This window comes from Procambarus clarkii, chromosome 52 (genome assembly GCF_040958095.1).
Source record: "Procambarus clarkii isolate CNS0578487 chromosome 52, FALCON_Pclarkii_2.0, whole genome shotgun sequence".
Classification (NCBI taxonomy): Eukaryota; Metazoa; Arthropoda; class Malacostraca; order Decapoda; family Cambaridae; genus Procambarus; species Procambarus clarkii.
The window spans coordinates 8389044-8405623 of NC_091201.1; the positions used below are offsets into that span (position 1 = coordinate 8389044).

The window sequence follows — 16580 nt, forward strand, 5'->3', positions numbered from 1 at the left end:
CTAGTTAGGCCCCATTTAGATTATGCAGTTCAGTTTTGGTCGCCATATTATAGAATGGATATAAATTCACTTGAACGTGTCCAGCGTAGGATGACTAAGTTAATTCCCCAAATTAGAAATCTTTCATATGAAGAAAGATTAACAAAGCTTAAGTTGCATTCACTGGAAAGGCGAAGAGTTAGGGGTGACATGATAGAGGTTTACAAGTGGATGAATGGACATAACCGGGGGGATATTAATAGGGTATTAAAAGTATCAACACAGGACAGAACACGAAACAATGGATATAAATTGGATAAGTTTAGATTTAGGAAAGACTTGGGTAAATACTGGTTCAGTAACAGGGTTGTTGATTTGTGGAACCAATTGCCGCGTAACATTGTGGAGGTGGGGTCCCTCGATTGTTTCAAGCACGGGTTGGACAAGTATATGAGTGGGATTGGGTGGTTATAGAATAGGAGCTGCATCGTATGGGCCAATAGGCCTTCTGCAGTTACCTTTGTTCTTATGTTCTTATGTTCTTATGTATTGGCAGATGCAGTTTAATGCTGATAAATGTAAAGTTCTGAGGTTAGGTAATGATGATAGAGTTACAAGATACGAGCTGGATGGTGTTGAGATTGCGAAGTCGGATTGCGAAAGGGATCTGGGAGTTATGATTTATAAGAATTTAAAACAAAAGGATCAATGCATAAATGTTCGTAAAAAGGCAAATCGGACACTCGGATTTATTAATCGCAGCTTTAGTAACAAGACACCTGGTGTGGTTCTCAAGCTATATCTTGCTGTAGTTAGGCCCCATTTAGATTATGCAGTTAAGTTTTGGTCGCCAATTTATAGAATGGATATGAATTCACTTGAACGTGTCCAGCGTAGGATGACTAAGTTAATTCCCCAAATTAGAAAACTTTCATATGAAGAAAGATTAACAAAGCTTAAGTTGCATTCACTGGAAAGGCGAAGAGTTAGGGGTGACATGATAGAGGTTTACAAGTGGGTGAATGGATATAACAAAGGAGATATTAATAGGGTATTAAAAGTATCAACACAAGACAGAACACGAAACAATGAGTATAAATTGTATAAGTTTAGATTTAGGAAAGACTTGGGTAAATACTGGTTCAGTAACAGGGTTGTTGATTTGTGGAACCAATTGCCGCATAACATTGTGGAGGTGGGGTCCCTCGATTGTTTCAAGCATGGGTTGGACATGTATATCAGTGGGTTTGGGTGGTTATAAATAGGAGCTGCCTCTTATGGGCTAATAGGCCTTCTGCAGTTGCATTTGTTCTTATGTTCTTATGTAAATAGGGTATGTTTACATTTTAGAATGGAAATCTTCATGTTCTTATCATGCTCTTATGGAAAGGCGAAGAGTTAAGGGTAAAATGATAGTGGTGTACAAGTTGATGATCTTATATATCAAAGGAGATATTTATAGAGTATTAAAAGTATCAACACAAGACAGAACACGAAACAATGGGTATAAATAGGGTAAGTTTACATTTTAGAAAGATGTTGGTAAATACTGGTTCGGTAACTGAGTTATGATTTGTGGAACCAATTACCGCGTAACGTGGTGGAGGTGCGGTCCCCTGATTGTTTCAAGTGTGGGTTTGACATGTATATGAGTGGGATTTGGTAGTTATAAATAAGAGTTGCCTCGTATGAGCCAATAGGCCTTCTGCGGTTACCTATATGCTTATGTTCCTAGGAAGAACAGTTGTAGTTTTTGCTAGTGTGCCTGCTCTTTCATTACCATCTATGCCAATGTGACTTGGTGTCTTGGTCCAATTTAGAGGGATTGACAGCCCAAGATTATGTGCTTCTTTCCTATATATAGGATTTCTGGGATGAGTTGTATATTATCTCTGTGCTAGCTGGATAACAATGCCTGGAGCGGAGTTTTATAGTCAATATGAATCAAGAAATCATGTAAACTATTTTCAAATGTATAATATATGGCCTCCTTCAGGGCATATTAATCTGTTTGGAATGTTGAGCACCACTATTCATGCACCCAGGCTCCAGTAAGCTTCATGGTTGCTAATTTAATTGCAGCCCAAGCAGAACCTCTTCCTTGATCAACTGATCTATCTGTGAAGATGTGAGTGGTTGTTGGTCTTAAGATGGTTCCCATTTGTTGTTGACTGCTCTGATCCTCTGCGAGTCACACGCTGATTTTTTTTAACTGGTATGCCTGGTTTTATTTGGTGTTCTATTTTGTGTTGATACTTTTAATACCCTACTGAAATCCCCTTGTTATGCCCATTCATCCACTTGTGCACATCTATCATATCACCCCCTAATTCCGCCTTAGTTAGAGTGAGGTGATTCTGGTGATCTTGGAGAAGGGATTTGAACTTCACCTAGCGGCCCTCACTGGGTATTTATACGGCAACAGCAACAGAATATGTAGCCAGTGTTGTCTTGGCTGAAATATTCCAATTCAAATCGAAGATTGGACGAACTACACAGCGTTTTGTGTCTTGGTGTTATCATTTCAGCCAGTTTAGTCTTGGCTGAAATATTTCAGTTCAAATCGACGATTGGACCAGTGAGGTATGTTCGATTCGATTGAGTGAGGTAGTTGTTAGAATTACTTTTTTTGCCATTAGATAGACAATTCAACAACAACTTGCTGCTAAGTAGTTCAATATGAAAGATTATTGCTTCCTTAATCAACATATTAGGAGCCAACACTAGAGTTGGTAAGAAAATCAGGTGCTAAGTAATTCAATATTACTAATAATTCAATATTAATCAGGTGCTAAGTAATAGCAAAATTTAAAACAACAAACAACAGGCAACGTAGCTCATTCACCATACACAAACACAAAGAAATCAGTTTCTTAATGTTTATTCATTGATGCCTCACGCTATTGTGATTTCTGTGTGTTGTGTCACACAGAAATCACATTAACGCGATATATATCAATGAGTAAATTAACTGGAGTTCTAAGGTGTAGGTGCACCCAAGTGCTTCGGGCTTATATATAAAACTTGGACTGGCTTCAGTAGAGGCCTCAAGACTTCCTGTCGATTTAGTAGAATTCCACGTTGTACTACTGTATAACAGTCCAGCGATGGGTTATGTGAAAAGTTATTTCGGTGTGTAAATAAAACTTATATTAATATATTCCACGCCATACCATACTATACAAATTGAATAATTCGAATAATAATGACCCGAAATGGATAACAAAGGATCTGAAGAACCCTATATAGCTAGAAGGAGAGTTTAGTACAATAGGATTAAGAATGGGAAAAGTCAGTTTAGAGCAAGAATTCGTCCAACTGGTTAGAAATGTTGAAAAAAAGAAAAGTCGATAAAGTTTTATCTTTTGCCTTTATTGATAAAGGCAAAAGAAGTTTTAGTTTTTTTCGGTTTCATGTACAAAGATTATGGAAAGGATAGGTCCATTAAAGGCAGAGAGACAAGTCAGATAACCAATAATGACGAATTATCAGATAACTGATTATAGGACGAGTAGTATTTATAAATACTCAATATTAATATCTGTACTTTATTATTATTATCTAATATCTGTATTTATTAAAGTGGAACTTAACATTATCCCTTTAGCCGAACTAGTATGTTTTTTCCATGACACAACATTGCATTCGATGTTTTAGATTTAGCCACGTTTCCATATAGATTTAACGTGTCCATATAGCACGGGCTATTTTGAGCCCATAAATTGCATTCGAATAGGCGAGTGATTTTATATACCTAATATGTACATCCCTCACCTGTGGCATACACATGAAAAAAAAAATATTTTTCATGCGAGGGAAATCTTTGAAACCTCTTTGCCGATTGCTTTGAAATTTTGACACAACGCTGTATTGAAATAGGCGCGTGTTTTATATACCTATTATATACATCCCTAAACTGTGACAGGGAAAAACTTGTTTTTTTTTTAAACGGTTCAATCTGTTGGACGATTCCATTTGAATGTTTCAGATTTATTGATAAATTGATCCTTCACATGCTATGGGCAGATTCCCTTCACATACTATGGGCAGATTCGGTTGTGTTTTGTACCCTGTATTATGTTTCAGATCCTCATTTTTGCCGTAGCTGGAATTTATCATTGTTATTTTATTTATTTCGAAAACTTTGTTGATATCTGCTTGTAGTTTTTCAATGTCTTCTATAGAGGTAATTTTCATACTGATTTTCGTGTCATCTGCAACGTATGACACGAAGCTGTGACATGTATTTTTGTCTATATCTGATATGAGAATAAGGAAAAGCAGTGGTGCAAGGACTGTACTTGAGGTGCAGAGCTTTTAACTGCGCTTGGGCTCGATTTTATTTGGTTGACTGTTACTCGTTGTGTTCTGTTCAACAGGAAATTGAGTATCCAGCGTTCTACTTTACCAATTATTCCCATTGACCTCATTTTGTTTGCTATCACCCCATGATTTGCCGACATTTGTCGAATGCCTTTGCAAAATCTGTGTATACTACATCTGCATTTTGGGTTGTGTAGTTCATTATTTTCCATAAAACTAGAAAGTTGATTCCTAATCACTCTTTCAAAAACTTTTATTATGCGAGATGTCAGTGCAACTGGTCTATAATTTTTTGCCAAGGCCTTACTACCCCCCCTCTTGTGCTATATCGTTATTTCTAAATCAGCTATATCTGCTGATTGATGCAGCAGATGGTATCTCCCCTGTATATAGGCTCTTTGTCCATATTATGCTGACCGCTCGCGCTTAAATTTTTTTAATGAATATTGAATTCCACGAGTCCGTCCCAGGAGCTGAGTGCATGGGCATATTGTCAATTTCTCTTTCAGTCTTCCGAGAAATTTCTCTTTCTTCCGAGTTCGTGTTAATATCCGTTATATTATCTGCAGCTTGAATGTCATTCATAAAGAAGCTGTCTGGATCATCAATATTCATGTTGATGAATATTGAACAACACCAATGTTGTTTATTGGTGTGCTAAACAGCCTCATACTGGCTTCTTAGAATTTCACTAATTTCTTTGTTGTCCTGTGTACGTCACAATTCCACACACAATGTTGACTAAGGCGTGTCTGGGATCACCCCGGCCCTTGAACCCTCATCACGGCCCTTGTCGTTACGTCGATATCGTTACGTCGCAACCGGGTTCTTTGCTGGTGGAACTAAAATTCTCGTATCCGGCCCCAAGTTAGTAGTGGCTTTCAAGGAGTGAGCTCGGTAATGCAAGTAAAACACAATGGGAGAGGTGCATTGAATACGACAGTTCATCAATTATCTCTTATATAATCACTTCCCATCACCTCATATATAATCCTAAAGGAAGTATTACTACACTTAATATATACACCAGTGTCTATCTCATAGGACACTAAACGCTCCTCGAAGCTCAATCGATGCAGTCTTGTCAGCAACCGTGTTTCCTCGACCTGAGTTTCCAGTACCGTCCTCAACCAGTACTGGGAAACACCAACGAGTCTACCCTGGCCACAGGGTAGACTCGTTGGTCTACAGTCAAAACACAGTCTCACATGGTACTCTTCGTGCACGCCCACAATCACTCTTCAGCCTGGAGCTGGCAGAGAACATCAGCCTCACGCTGCTGGGCCTCTTCACGTACAATTACAAGGGTACCAAACCCCTGGCAGGAGCTTCTTGCAACTCGCTGGCACCTTACTGTCAGTCGTCTCTTCCGCTAGCCAGTCCCGGGTACGCCGAATGATGTCACTGCCACTTCACAGGCCAACAGTAGAACACTACACAGTTTTTCTCCGGCGGCGGCTCACTGCTTCCGTAAAGCAGAATGGAGTGCTTGGCTGTGCTGGGAAGACTGACTGTCCTCGTACCACAGCAGCCCTACGTCGACTCTGCGGATACAGACACGTCATCAGTACATGGGACACTAGGAAACGTCACTTACGTACTCTGACATAGACATACAACTCCTCCTCCTATAATAGATGGCACTGATTTTCTAGGCGCCACCTCACCAGAGGTCAGCACCAGCTACCTCTCGAGCTGACTAGGACAGGAATCTAGCGCCTCTTGCTGGTATAATCCTGTCACCACTAGATGGCGTCGTCCAATTTGTGGGGGTTTCAGGAGCAGACTTTGTGGCATTGACGTCGCTGCTCCATGCTCCGACGATGGAATCGGGTTCGTAACAGATATATCACGCTATTGTGGTTACTGTGTGTACCATTCGTCTTCATCTTGAGAAACGTGGATTAGTGAATGATTCACAACATGGCTTTATAAATGTTTACAATTTTTTTCATTCAATCAGTTGCAATGAATCGATAGATATTTTTCCTAATATTCATTTGATATAATTCATTATATTGATATTGAAACAAAAGATTACGGTAATTTCGGTTACGATGGCTAGCTATGGGTTTATTCAAAACTAGCTGTACTCGGCTAGTACTAGCAGTCGGCTAGTTTATTTAAAACTAGCTGACTGAGGTTACCTACCTTGAGGTGCTTCCGGGGCTTAGCGTCCCCGCGGCCCGGTCGTCGACCAGGTGGACTGATCAACCAGGCTGTTGGACGCGGCTGCTAGCAGCCTGACGTATGAGTCACAGCCTGGTTGATCAGGTATCCTTTGGAGATACTTATCCAGGTCTCTCTAGAACACTGTGAGAGGATTGCCAGTTATGCCCCTTATGTGTAGCGGAAGCGTGTTGAACAGTCTCGGGCCTCTGATGTTGATAGAGTTCTCTCTCAGAGTACCTGTTGCACCTCCGCTTTTCAACGGGGGTATTCTGCACATCCTACCATGTCTTCTGGTCTCATGTGATGTTATTTCTGTGTGCAGGTTTGGGACCAGCCCCTCTAATATTTTCCACGTGTAAATTATTATGTATCTCTCCCGCCTGCGCTCAAGGGAGTACAGATTTAGACTCTTTAGTCGGCCACGCATTCCTGTGGCTCAGTCAGGTTAAATAGAAAAGAAAGAAAAGAGAAAGCACACGTTTCTAATGTTTAATTTCACAATGCATGTGGGTATATAATATTTGTTTTTGTTCCATTGTCTGTTGTGATATGGAGATTGTCTGGCCGCAAGAACAGCTCATTCATTCAGTCAATCGTGATTCCTACAATTGATTTGAATATTGGGAAATACTTTTTCTGCCAATTATTCTTTTGACTTCACTAAATTTTAAAAGTTATGAGGCAATGAAATTCGTCCTGAGGTCAGATCAACCAACACGATTCCATTCCCAATTTCCAGAAGTTTATGGGAGAATATCTCAGCTGATGGATCCTTTTGCAGCTGGACACGCATATTTGTAGGTAATTTTCACGTCTCTTACGTGGCACCTTAACGTAGAGTATTTCAGGCAAGCATTTTTTTCTTCCCCTGGTGTCGATCGAGGGATTACAGGTAATGTTTGTCTGAAATCTCCTGCAAGCAATGTTAATGCGTTCCCAAATGGTCTGATGTTTCCACGCAAATCTTGCAATGATCGAAAAAGAGCCTTAAGCGATTTTTTGTGGGCCATTGTGCATTCATCCCAACAAATGGTTTACATTTCTGCAATACTTTTCCCATGCTGGATGCTTTGGAAATGTTGCACGTGGGAGTTTCAATGAATTGCATGTTCCATGGCAGTTTCAAAGCCGAAGTAGCAGTTCTTCCACCTGGTAGCAATGTCGTAGCTATTCTATTGCCATTTTGGAATCGAAATGCTGTCAGAATCAGTCTAATTAGGAACGTTTTACCAGTTCGTCCTGGCGCATCTGAGATGATTTATCAAACCCCGTTATTGACAGTTGGAATTATTTGATTGTAAATGCCTTTTCGCTCAAGCATTAGCTTAGGAATATTTGATTGCACATACGACAAGAGATCACCCGTGTTGTAATTTTGCTCACAACGCAATTCTACGTGGAACAAAGCAGCATCAGGTTATAGCATTTCCAATTGATTGGGAACTTTGTTCGCGATTTCTAAGTTCAAATCTTAAATCACTATCAACGCTCCATTGTAGATTTTTGCTGTGTAATTCATGTTCGTATTTGAATTTTTCTTGCGTATTTGACGGATAATATCTTCAGCCATGTGCGATTTATATTTCTCCCATAGCTCTGTTTGGGGATGAAGGGGAGCAGGTGGTCATTATGATTGCAAACAATACACGAATTTGATTTGTATGTTAATGCATACATCCCAGTGTCGGTCGTTATCCAATAAATTCAGAGCTTGACATGCACTACGGGAAGTGGCATGTGTTATGCCGTTTACAAATCTCAATGGCTGGAACTACGTTGGACCTGGCACATTTACCAACACCTGCGAAGAAAGAAGTATTAATCTTGATTGGGATGCACAGTGTACAGTCTGCCTATCGTAGTTTATTTGAATATGCCAAGTTGTCCGTCGACTTGCTCTCCTCGTTTGTGTCATTCAAATGATTTTCTACTGGCATTCCATTTGTAATGCGTAGCCACTTCCGAATTCAGCAGTTTCGCAAACGCATCATTTGTACATAACGTGAAGAAAGCAGTTAACGTTGTAGCCAGTGGATTCATAGCTGTGTGTGTTGCACATTTGCAACTGTGAAATCAACTTGTAGTTTTCTTGTTTTCAAAACAAAAACACAAAATACTAACAAATATTTCAATTAAAACGCAGATCAATCATCACAGCTCAATTTCATCACCAATTGCACTGAAAAATGAGAAGAACTTAAAAAAACGAAATGAAAAACAATGAAAAGAAACAGATAAACTATATCTACAGATAAACTATATGAAATGAACGGTATGGTAAACAACACAGCTCAATTCCAACGCAATGTCACACAAAATAATTAAATCAAAATGAAAATATATAAAAATCTATGAAAATTCAATTTATTAATGCAATCGGAAACATTGAAATGGAATCGTAACATATTTTGTATAGCGCGTGTTGCTCTTACATGCAACAGATGGCGCTGTTTTTCAAAAAGAGCATGTTTTTACAGGTCACATGTGTGGCATCTTAACAGTAGGTATATAAAAACATGCATGTATTCGAATGGAATGTTGTGTCAAAATTTCAAAGCAATCGGTGAAGAACATATGGAGATTACAGCATGTGTTGCTCCTACATATTACAGATAGCGTTGTTTAAAAAAAAACCATGTTTTTTTCCTGTCACAGATAGAAACACTAGCCTGTTTAAATGCAACGTTGTGTCAAAATTTCAAAGCAATCGGTAAAAAGGTTACGAAGATTTCTCTTACATGAAAAACACAGTTTTTAAGAAAAAAAAAAAACATTTTTTTTTCCTGCCACAGACGTGACATCTATATAATATGTATATAAAAATCCGCTCGGAGGCGAATGGAACTTTCGGAGATTAGCGATTTTGAACAAACGAACATTTCCATTTTTATTTATATAGATGAGGATCAGTTATCTAAAAAAAACTTCCATATCAGTATGTTAGATTTGATAAGAACAAAATTAAAGCTATTAATTTAATATTCTTGTATCTTCAGGACTTTAGAGAGAGAGACCACCAATCATGTCCCAGTTCATTTACTCAGAAGCAGAGGAAAGTGAAGAAGAGCAAGAAGAATATGAAGAAAATGAAAGGAAAAAATTGAAAAAACTAAAAACAGTTATAGATGATTCTTCTGAAGAGGATGATGACGATGGTAAGTGATGCAAAAGTTCTCAATGCTGTTGTTGTTGTTGTTGTTATAGATTCAGCTACTCGGAACAAGTTCTAAGTAGCACGGGCTATGGTGAGCCGGTAACTTACCTAGCACAGAAGCGGGGCAAGTAGCACGGGCTATGGTGAGCCCGTAGTGGACTTTCCTGGCACAGGAGCGGTGCTAAATGTGAATGTGAACGTTCTCATTGATTCCAAGACTTTGTATATATACTATGAATTTGTTTCATCCATACCTGATGAGGTTCTAGAATTTCTACTCCTCAAACCCGGCCTGAGGCCATGATTGAATTTTGAGAGCTTGGTCCAACGGTCTGTTGCTTGGAGCGTACCACATATCCACCATAGTCCAACACTTCTTGAAGAAAACTATCTAGTTTTATCTTTAAAAAATATCCGTCATTATTATGGCTGTGAGGTTGTTGAACAACCGTGGACCTCTCATGTTTATTCAGTTCAGTGGTTTCTGGTTATGCTCATGGCCCCCCTGTTCCTCATTGGTTGTATTCTGCATTTTCTTCCATGTCAATTACTCCAGTATGTCATTTACTGTGTAGATTTGGGACCTGGGCCTCCAGTATTTTCCACGTGTATATCATTTGATATCTCTCCTTTCTCTTTCTATCGAGTACATTTGGAGAGCATTAAGATCACTTTGTCAATTAATTATTAGGACGTATCCCAATAATTTAGGTGCTTTATCTCGTTTATTTATGCCGTATATGTTCTCTGAAATCCCTCTATTTCAGCAATCTGCTTTCAGCAATCTTAAATAATTTGATATAAATGTATTGTTAATGTTCTAATATATTTGTCATTTTTAACGAGACGTAGTTAAGAACAAAGGCAACTGCAGAAAGCCTATTGGCTCATACGAGGAAGCTCCTATCTATAACCACCCAAGCCCACTTATACATGTCCATGAAACAATCGAGGGACCCCACCTCCACCACATTACGCGGTAATTGGTTCCACAAATCAACAACCCTGTTACCGAACCAGTATTTACCCAAGTCTTTTCTAAATCTAAATTTATCTAATATATACCCAATGTTTTGTGTTCTGTCTTGTGTTGCTACTTTTAATGCCCTATTAATATCTACTTTGTTGTGTCCATTCATCCACTTGTAAACCTTTATCATGTCACCCCCTAACTCTTCGCCTTTCCAGTGAATGCAATTTAAGCTTTGTTAATCTTTCTTCATATGAAAGATTTCTAATTTGGGGAATTAACTTAGTCATCCTACGCTGGACACGTTCAAGTGAATTTATATCCATTCTATAATACGGCGACCAAAACTAAACTGCATAATCTAAGTGGGGCCTAACCGGAGCAAGATATTGCTGAAGAACCACACCAGGTGTCTTGTTACTAAAGATTCGATTAATAAATCCCAATGGCCTATTTGCCTTATTACGAACATTCATGCATTTATACTTTTGTTTTAAATTCTTACTAATAATAACTCCCAGATCTCTTTCGCAATCCGACTTCGCAATATCAACACCATCAAGCTCGTATCTTGTAACTCTACCATCATTACCTAGACTCAGAACTTTACATTTATCAGCATTAAACTGCTTCTGACAATCCTTTGACCATTTCAAAACCCTATTTAGATCAACTTGAAGTGATAGTGAGTCTTCTTCCGTATTAATTTCCCTACCTACCCTACCGATTTTTGTATCATCGGCAAATTTGCAGATGTTGCTACTCAAACCTTAATCTAAATCATTTATATATATTATAAACATCAGAGGTCCCAGGACAGAGCCTTGAGGCACTCCACTAACAACATTATCCCACTCTGACTTAACCCACATTTATACTAACTCTGTTTCCTTTGGTATAGCCATGCCCTAATCCAACTTAATATATGACCCCCAATACCATGAGCCTCTATCTTTTTAATCAGTCTTTCATGTGGCACTGTATCAAAAGCTTTGCTAAAGTCAAGGTACACAACATCACAGTCCTTACCACTATCAACTGCCTCAACTATGCTAGAATAAAAAGATAACAAATTTGTTAAGCATGAACGGCCATTTATAAAAACATTTGTCACTCAATTATTAATTTATGTTTTTCAAGATGAAGACGAATTTTATTTGCAATTATCGATTCGAGTAACTTTCCCACAATAGACGTTAGGCAAATTGGCCGATAGTTTGACGCAAGTGATCTATCTCCTTTCTTAAAAACTGGTATCACATTAGCAACTTTCCAAAACTCTGGCACTCTTCCTGACTCTATTGATTTATTAAATATGGTAGACAGTGGGTCGCGAAGTTCCTCTTTGCATTCTTTAAGCACCCTGGCAAACACTTCATCCGGCCTTGGGGATTTGTTTGGTTTGAGTTTTACTATCTGTTTAATTACAACCTCCCTGGTAACTGCTAAACTAGTCAACCTGTCCTCGTCCCCACCCACATAGACTTGTTCGGCTGAATGCATATCGTCAAGTTCCTCTTTAGTAAATACAGATATAAAATATTTATTAAAAATACTACGTTTTATACCTTAGTTGTTATTAAGTGTTGAAAATGAAACTAGGTGACTTGACATCAATCACATTACTGTTATTATACCATATGGCCTTGCTTCTGTGCTTCCAAGTTATTATACCATAAAGCCTTGCTTCTGTGCTTCCAAGTTATTATATCATAAAGCCTTGCTTCTGTGCTTCCAAGTTATTATATCCTAAAGCCTTGCTTCTGTGCTTCCAAGTTATTATACCATAAAGCCTTTTGAAATATGCCAGACCTTCAAAACTTCAAGAAATGAAGGGAGTTGTCAGTTGCTTAATTTAAAAACTGCAAAGGTGGTCGTTCTGGAGCCTGTTGAATTTTTGAACTATCTCATCAATATTTTAACTTGCTTAGCTAAATGAACTGTGGGGTTAATTCCTTAAGCCCATTATGTGTCTCTGTAATCTATATTATGGGCTGCATAATAAATGAACTAAACTAAGTAAAACTAATAAGAACAATACAATAAGACTAAAGAACTTTACATCGCATTCATCTCTGGTTATTTATTGATAGATGAAGAGGAAATTCGTGAAGAAAATAAAGACTTCATTAACGACGACGATGAAGAGGATGATGAAGGAGGTTCGGGGTCAGACAGTGAAAAGTATGGCAAACGAAAACGGCGGAAGGACGATGAAGATAAAACAAACTACCTCGATGATGATGATATTGATCTTATTGAGGAGAACACTGGTATGAAACTTGACAGAAAGGTTAGTTTTCTCCAATAATTATTGTAATATATATTTTGTTTATATTTATACAAGTTTCTGTACAGGATAGAAAAAAATAATTTGCATTTTTGTGTTTTAAAGAATGAAAAGAACTTGAATTTCACACCGTTTAGATGAATTAGAAACAAAATTGGGAAACCATTATTGCTTCTGCTGGCATATATATAAGTAGAGAAATATAATTTAAGATTAATTTCTGATATATATCTAATATATTTAATATATTTATATTTCAATTATATAAAAGTGTATTTATATAATACACAGTATACAGTATTTTTCAGAGTGAATGTTTTAAAAATAAGTTTTGGACAATTATATAATTTTTATGGTAAAATTTTAGTCAAAATTTTGATTAAATTTTCCTAGAAATATATGCTGATTCCAATTATAGCAAAAACCAATTCTGCTGTCTTGTAAATTCAAGATTTTACTAGATTTAAATAAATTTAAAAAATGTATATTTTAAAAACGGGTTGACCAATATATATAAAAAAAGTTGTACTTTTAAACATTTGGCTGCTCCATAATATTGGCTGCCTCACTGACTTGGAGGTTGTGCTACAATGATAACCTAAGTAAGTCTCATAAGATTATCTAAGGAATAACCAAACCCTTGAATCATTTGAATGGTTTCGTGAGCGTGTAACATACTAAATCTCTAAACAAGATACTAAATATACTAAGATACTAACATACTAAATAAGAACTATAATACTAGCATAGTACTATAGATTGTCTTCATGACAATTTTTTGTTTATGAATTAATGTATATATGTCTTGAATTTTTGTTTCACAGAGAAAGTATAAGCGTTTGAAGAGGATTGTGGATGAAGAATCTGACGTAGAAGAGGAAGATGTGCAGGGTCAGATTCGAAGAGAGATCTTCGAGGGTTCAGACGTAAGTAAATCTCTGGAGTTTATGTTGTATTCAGTGCCACTTTATATGCATAGGCAGTGTTTATAAATTGTTCGTTTTCTGACGATGTTTATTAAGAGGTATCCTGTGTACTCACCTTACCCTAGTTGTGTGTTGGAGGGGATTAAGCTTCGGCTCTTTGGTCCCGCCCCTCAACTATTAATCCCAGTATTTCTCGAGCACTGCTTCCTAAGATCCTCGAGCTCTATCATAACTGCATTTAAAACTGTGGAGTTAGCCTCCACCACATTATTTTCATTTACTAACTACTCTGACACTGTAAGAGTTTTTTCTAATGTTTCTGTCGCTTATTTGGATACGCAGCTTCCCCCTGTATCCTCTTATGTGTATTCATCACATGTTAAATAATCCACCTGGTCTACCCTGTCGGTTCTCCTGAGAATTTTGTATGTGATGATCATGTCTCCCTTAGCTCTTCCATGTCGTTTGTAGTGTGTGATGTTTATTATGAGACACTGTGTGTGATGCTATCTCTCGGTCATTCTTCTTTGTTCTGCTCTAGTGGGTTAGAAATTTTGAATACAGTAAAATAGTTCGAGTGTGCCTTTTAGTCTATCCCTCTTACCTGCATAATTGACACTTTAATGAGAGATATTTCGTTATTGCTTAAATATTATTAGTCGTTTGATTCTGTTTCCTTCGTCTGTCATTCATAACTTTAATATCTGGTACCACAGGATGAGGAGGAGGATGGGGCCTCCGCTGTCCACCCTCCACAGCACCCTGAAATGTACGCGTCAGAGGAGGAAGAGTCTGATGAAGATAATTTCATTGTTGATGACAAGACACCCAATGTCAAACAGGAGAGGATGGCTATGCTTGAACCTGGTGGAATGAAGGTTGCCCGTGAAATATTCGGCGGTGATTATCATTTTGAGGAGTTTGAACAACATGATGGTATGTGTTTTGTCAAATTTAAATGTAAATTAAATTGCAGATTTAATTGAAATATGGCAGACTAGGTATGTCACACTATTCTCACTTCTCAGATGTACAATCTGAGAAGTTTTCCTTCTTCCTGTTATCACTCCAGGATTGGAGAGACATTTTATTTTGACATTATATTTTGTGTATTTTATTATTGCAGTTTGCTCTCTCTCTCTCTCTCTCTCTCTCTCTCTCTCTCTCTCTCTCTCTCTCTCTCTCTCTCTCTCTCTCTCTCTCTCTCTCTCTCTCTCTCTCTCTCTCTCTCTCTCTCTCTCTCTCTCTCTCTCTCTCTCTCTCTCTCTTTCTCTCTTTCTCTCTCTCTCTCTTTCTCTCTTTCTCTCTTTCTCTCTTTCTCTCTCTCTCTCTCTTTCTCTCTCTCTCACTCTCTCTAAGTTGGAAAAACAATTAGAAAAAACTTTTATGTGGACAATCAAACCTACATTTCAACCATCAGCGTCGTTGTGCCTTGCATTTTCACTCAATGGGAGATTTTGCTGCCCAACAAAAATATTCATAATATTGACTAGAAGTTTAAAAAGTTTTCTTTAATTTAATAACAAATTCGATACTTGCATGCAGGATCTTAAATGTTTACCCTCTAATTTCTTATGTTGTAATATTCATGTTTTTTGTATTCAAAAAAGAATGGGAGGAGCGTGAAAATGATGATGATGACCACTGAGAACGATGAAAAAGGCGATGAGGGACGAGAGCATCCCCGAGGTCGCAAGGATCGCGGGAATCAGGTCAAGAAGACTATCTTTGAGGTATGTTATGAGGAGCAACTGCAAGCCACAAGATTTTTCACTCATTGTGTAATTATCATTAAGGAAGGCATTTATATTTTCACAACGGCCAGAGAGAGGCTGTTGTTTGTGTAGAATATGTTAATAAAGACAATGTGGGAAGTTATGAATAAAAGATATGAATTAAGAGTGAAGGAAGAGTGCGTCGATGTGGGTCAGTTCATTGTACATAAAATTAGAGCGAAGATTATTTTGGCTAATTTGAGGGCAAGAAGGTCAAGATATTACATACTACATGTGAGTGTGATGGAGCAAGAATTTCGTGGTCGGGAAAAAAGATGCAGTTTATTGAGGGCCAAAATGTTTAAATCTTGTTTACGTTAAGTTACAAGACGCAGTACACTCAATGTAAAAGGTGAGTGTACTTGCTCACCTTCTAAAAGGCTTGAAGCGAAAGACTTGCTTGATGTGAAAGATATGGTGACCTGTAAATCATTCTCATCTTCAAAAACAAAACAGTTCTATATTCTACTTGTTTGGTATAATGAGAATACTTACCTCCTGCAAGAAGATTTTCGGGCAGGGAGGCAGCAAATATTATTTAACCTGTCTCAGTAGTAATTTGGGCACCTGGATATAAATTAGTTTTAGATCATGAACTAGGAAAAAGTGCTGCTGAATATCATAGGCGGTTGTCGTACCTGGCTTGAGGCATTTAATCTCAACCCGACCTACATCATGAAAGTAGGAGACAAAATGTTGGTGGTGGTGATAAAGATCAAGTTAATGAGTGTGTGGCAACATTAATTACGCATACAAATATAAATGCTATTCTTTCAGGTATTTGAACCTAGTGAATTAGAGCGAGGCCATTTGACTGACCAAGATCATCAAATCCGGAAGCTGGATATTCCCGAGAGATTCCAGCTGAGGCGGATACCTGTGACTCGCACCCGTGGAGATGGTGACGATCGCTCAGCAGATAAAGAGCTGACTCAAGAAGCCAAGTGGATTTATCACCATGCATTCTTCAGGCCATTTATATCCAATCAGG

The 16580-nt window shown here is 37.9% G+C and overlaps 1 protein-coding gene across 1 annotated transcript; it reads left to right on the forward strand.

Annotated features, from left to right (window-relative positions):
• The first annotated feature begins 9496 nt into the window (after positions 1 to 9496).
• Positions 9497 to 15367, forward strand: LOC138352066 (transcription elongation factor SPT6-like). The gene is made up of 5 exons (XM_069304248.1): positions 9497 to 9629; positions 12692 to 12891; positions 13713 to 13814; positions 14531 to 14750; positions 15360 to 15367. Exons 1-5 carry the CDS (start codon positions 9497 to 9499, stop codon positions 15365 to 15367), a joined length of 663 nt encoding a protein of 220 aa, XP_069160349.1.
• Positions 15368 to 16580: the final 1213 nt, after the last annotated feature.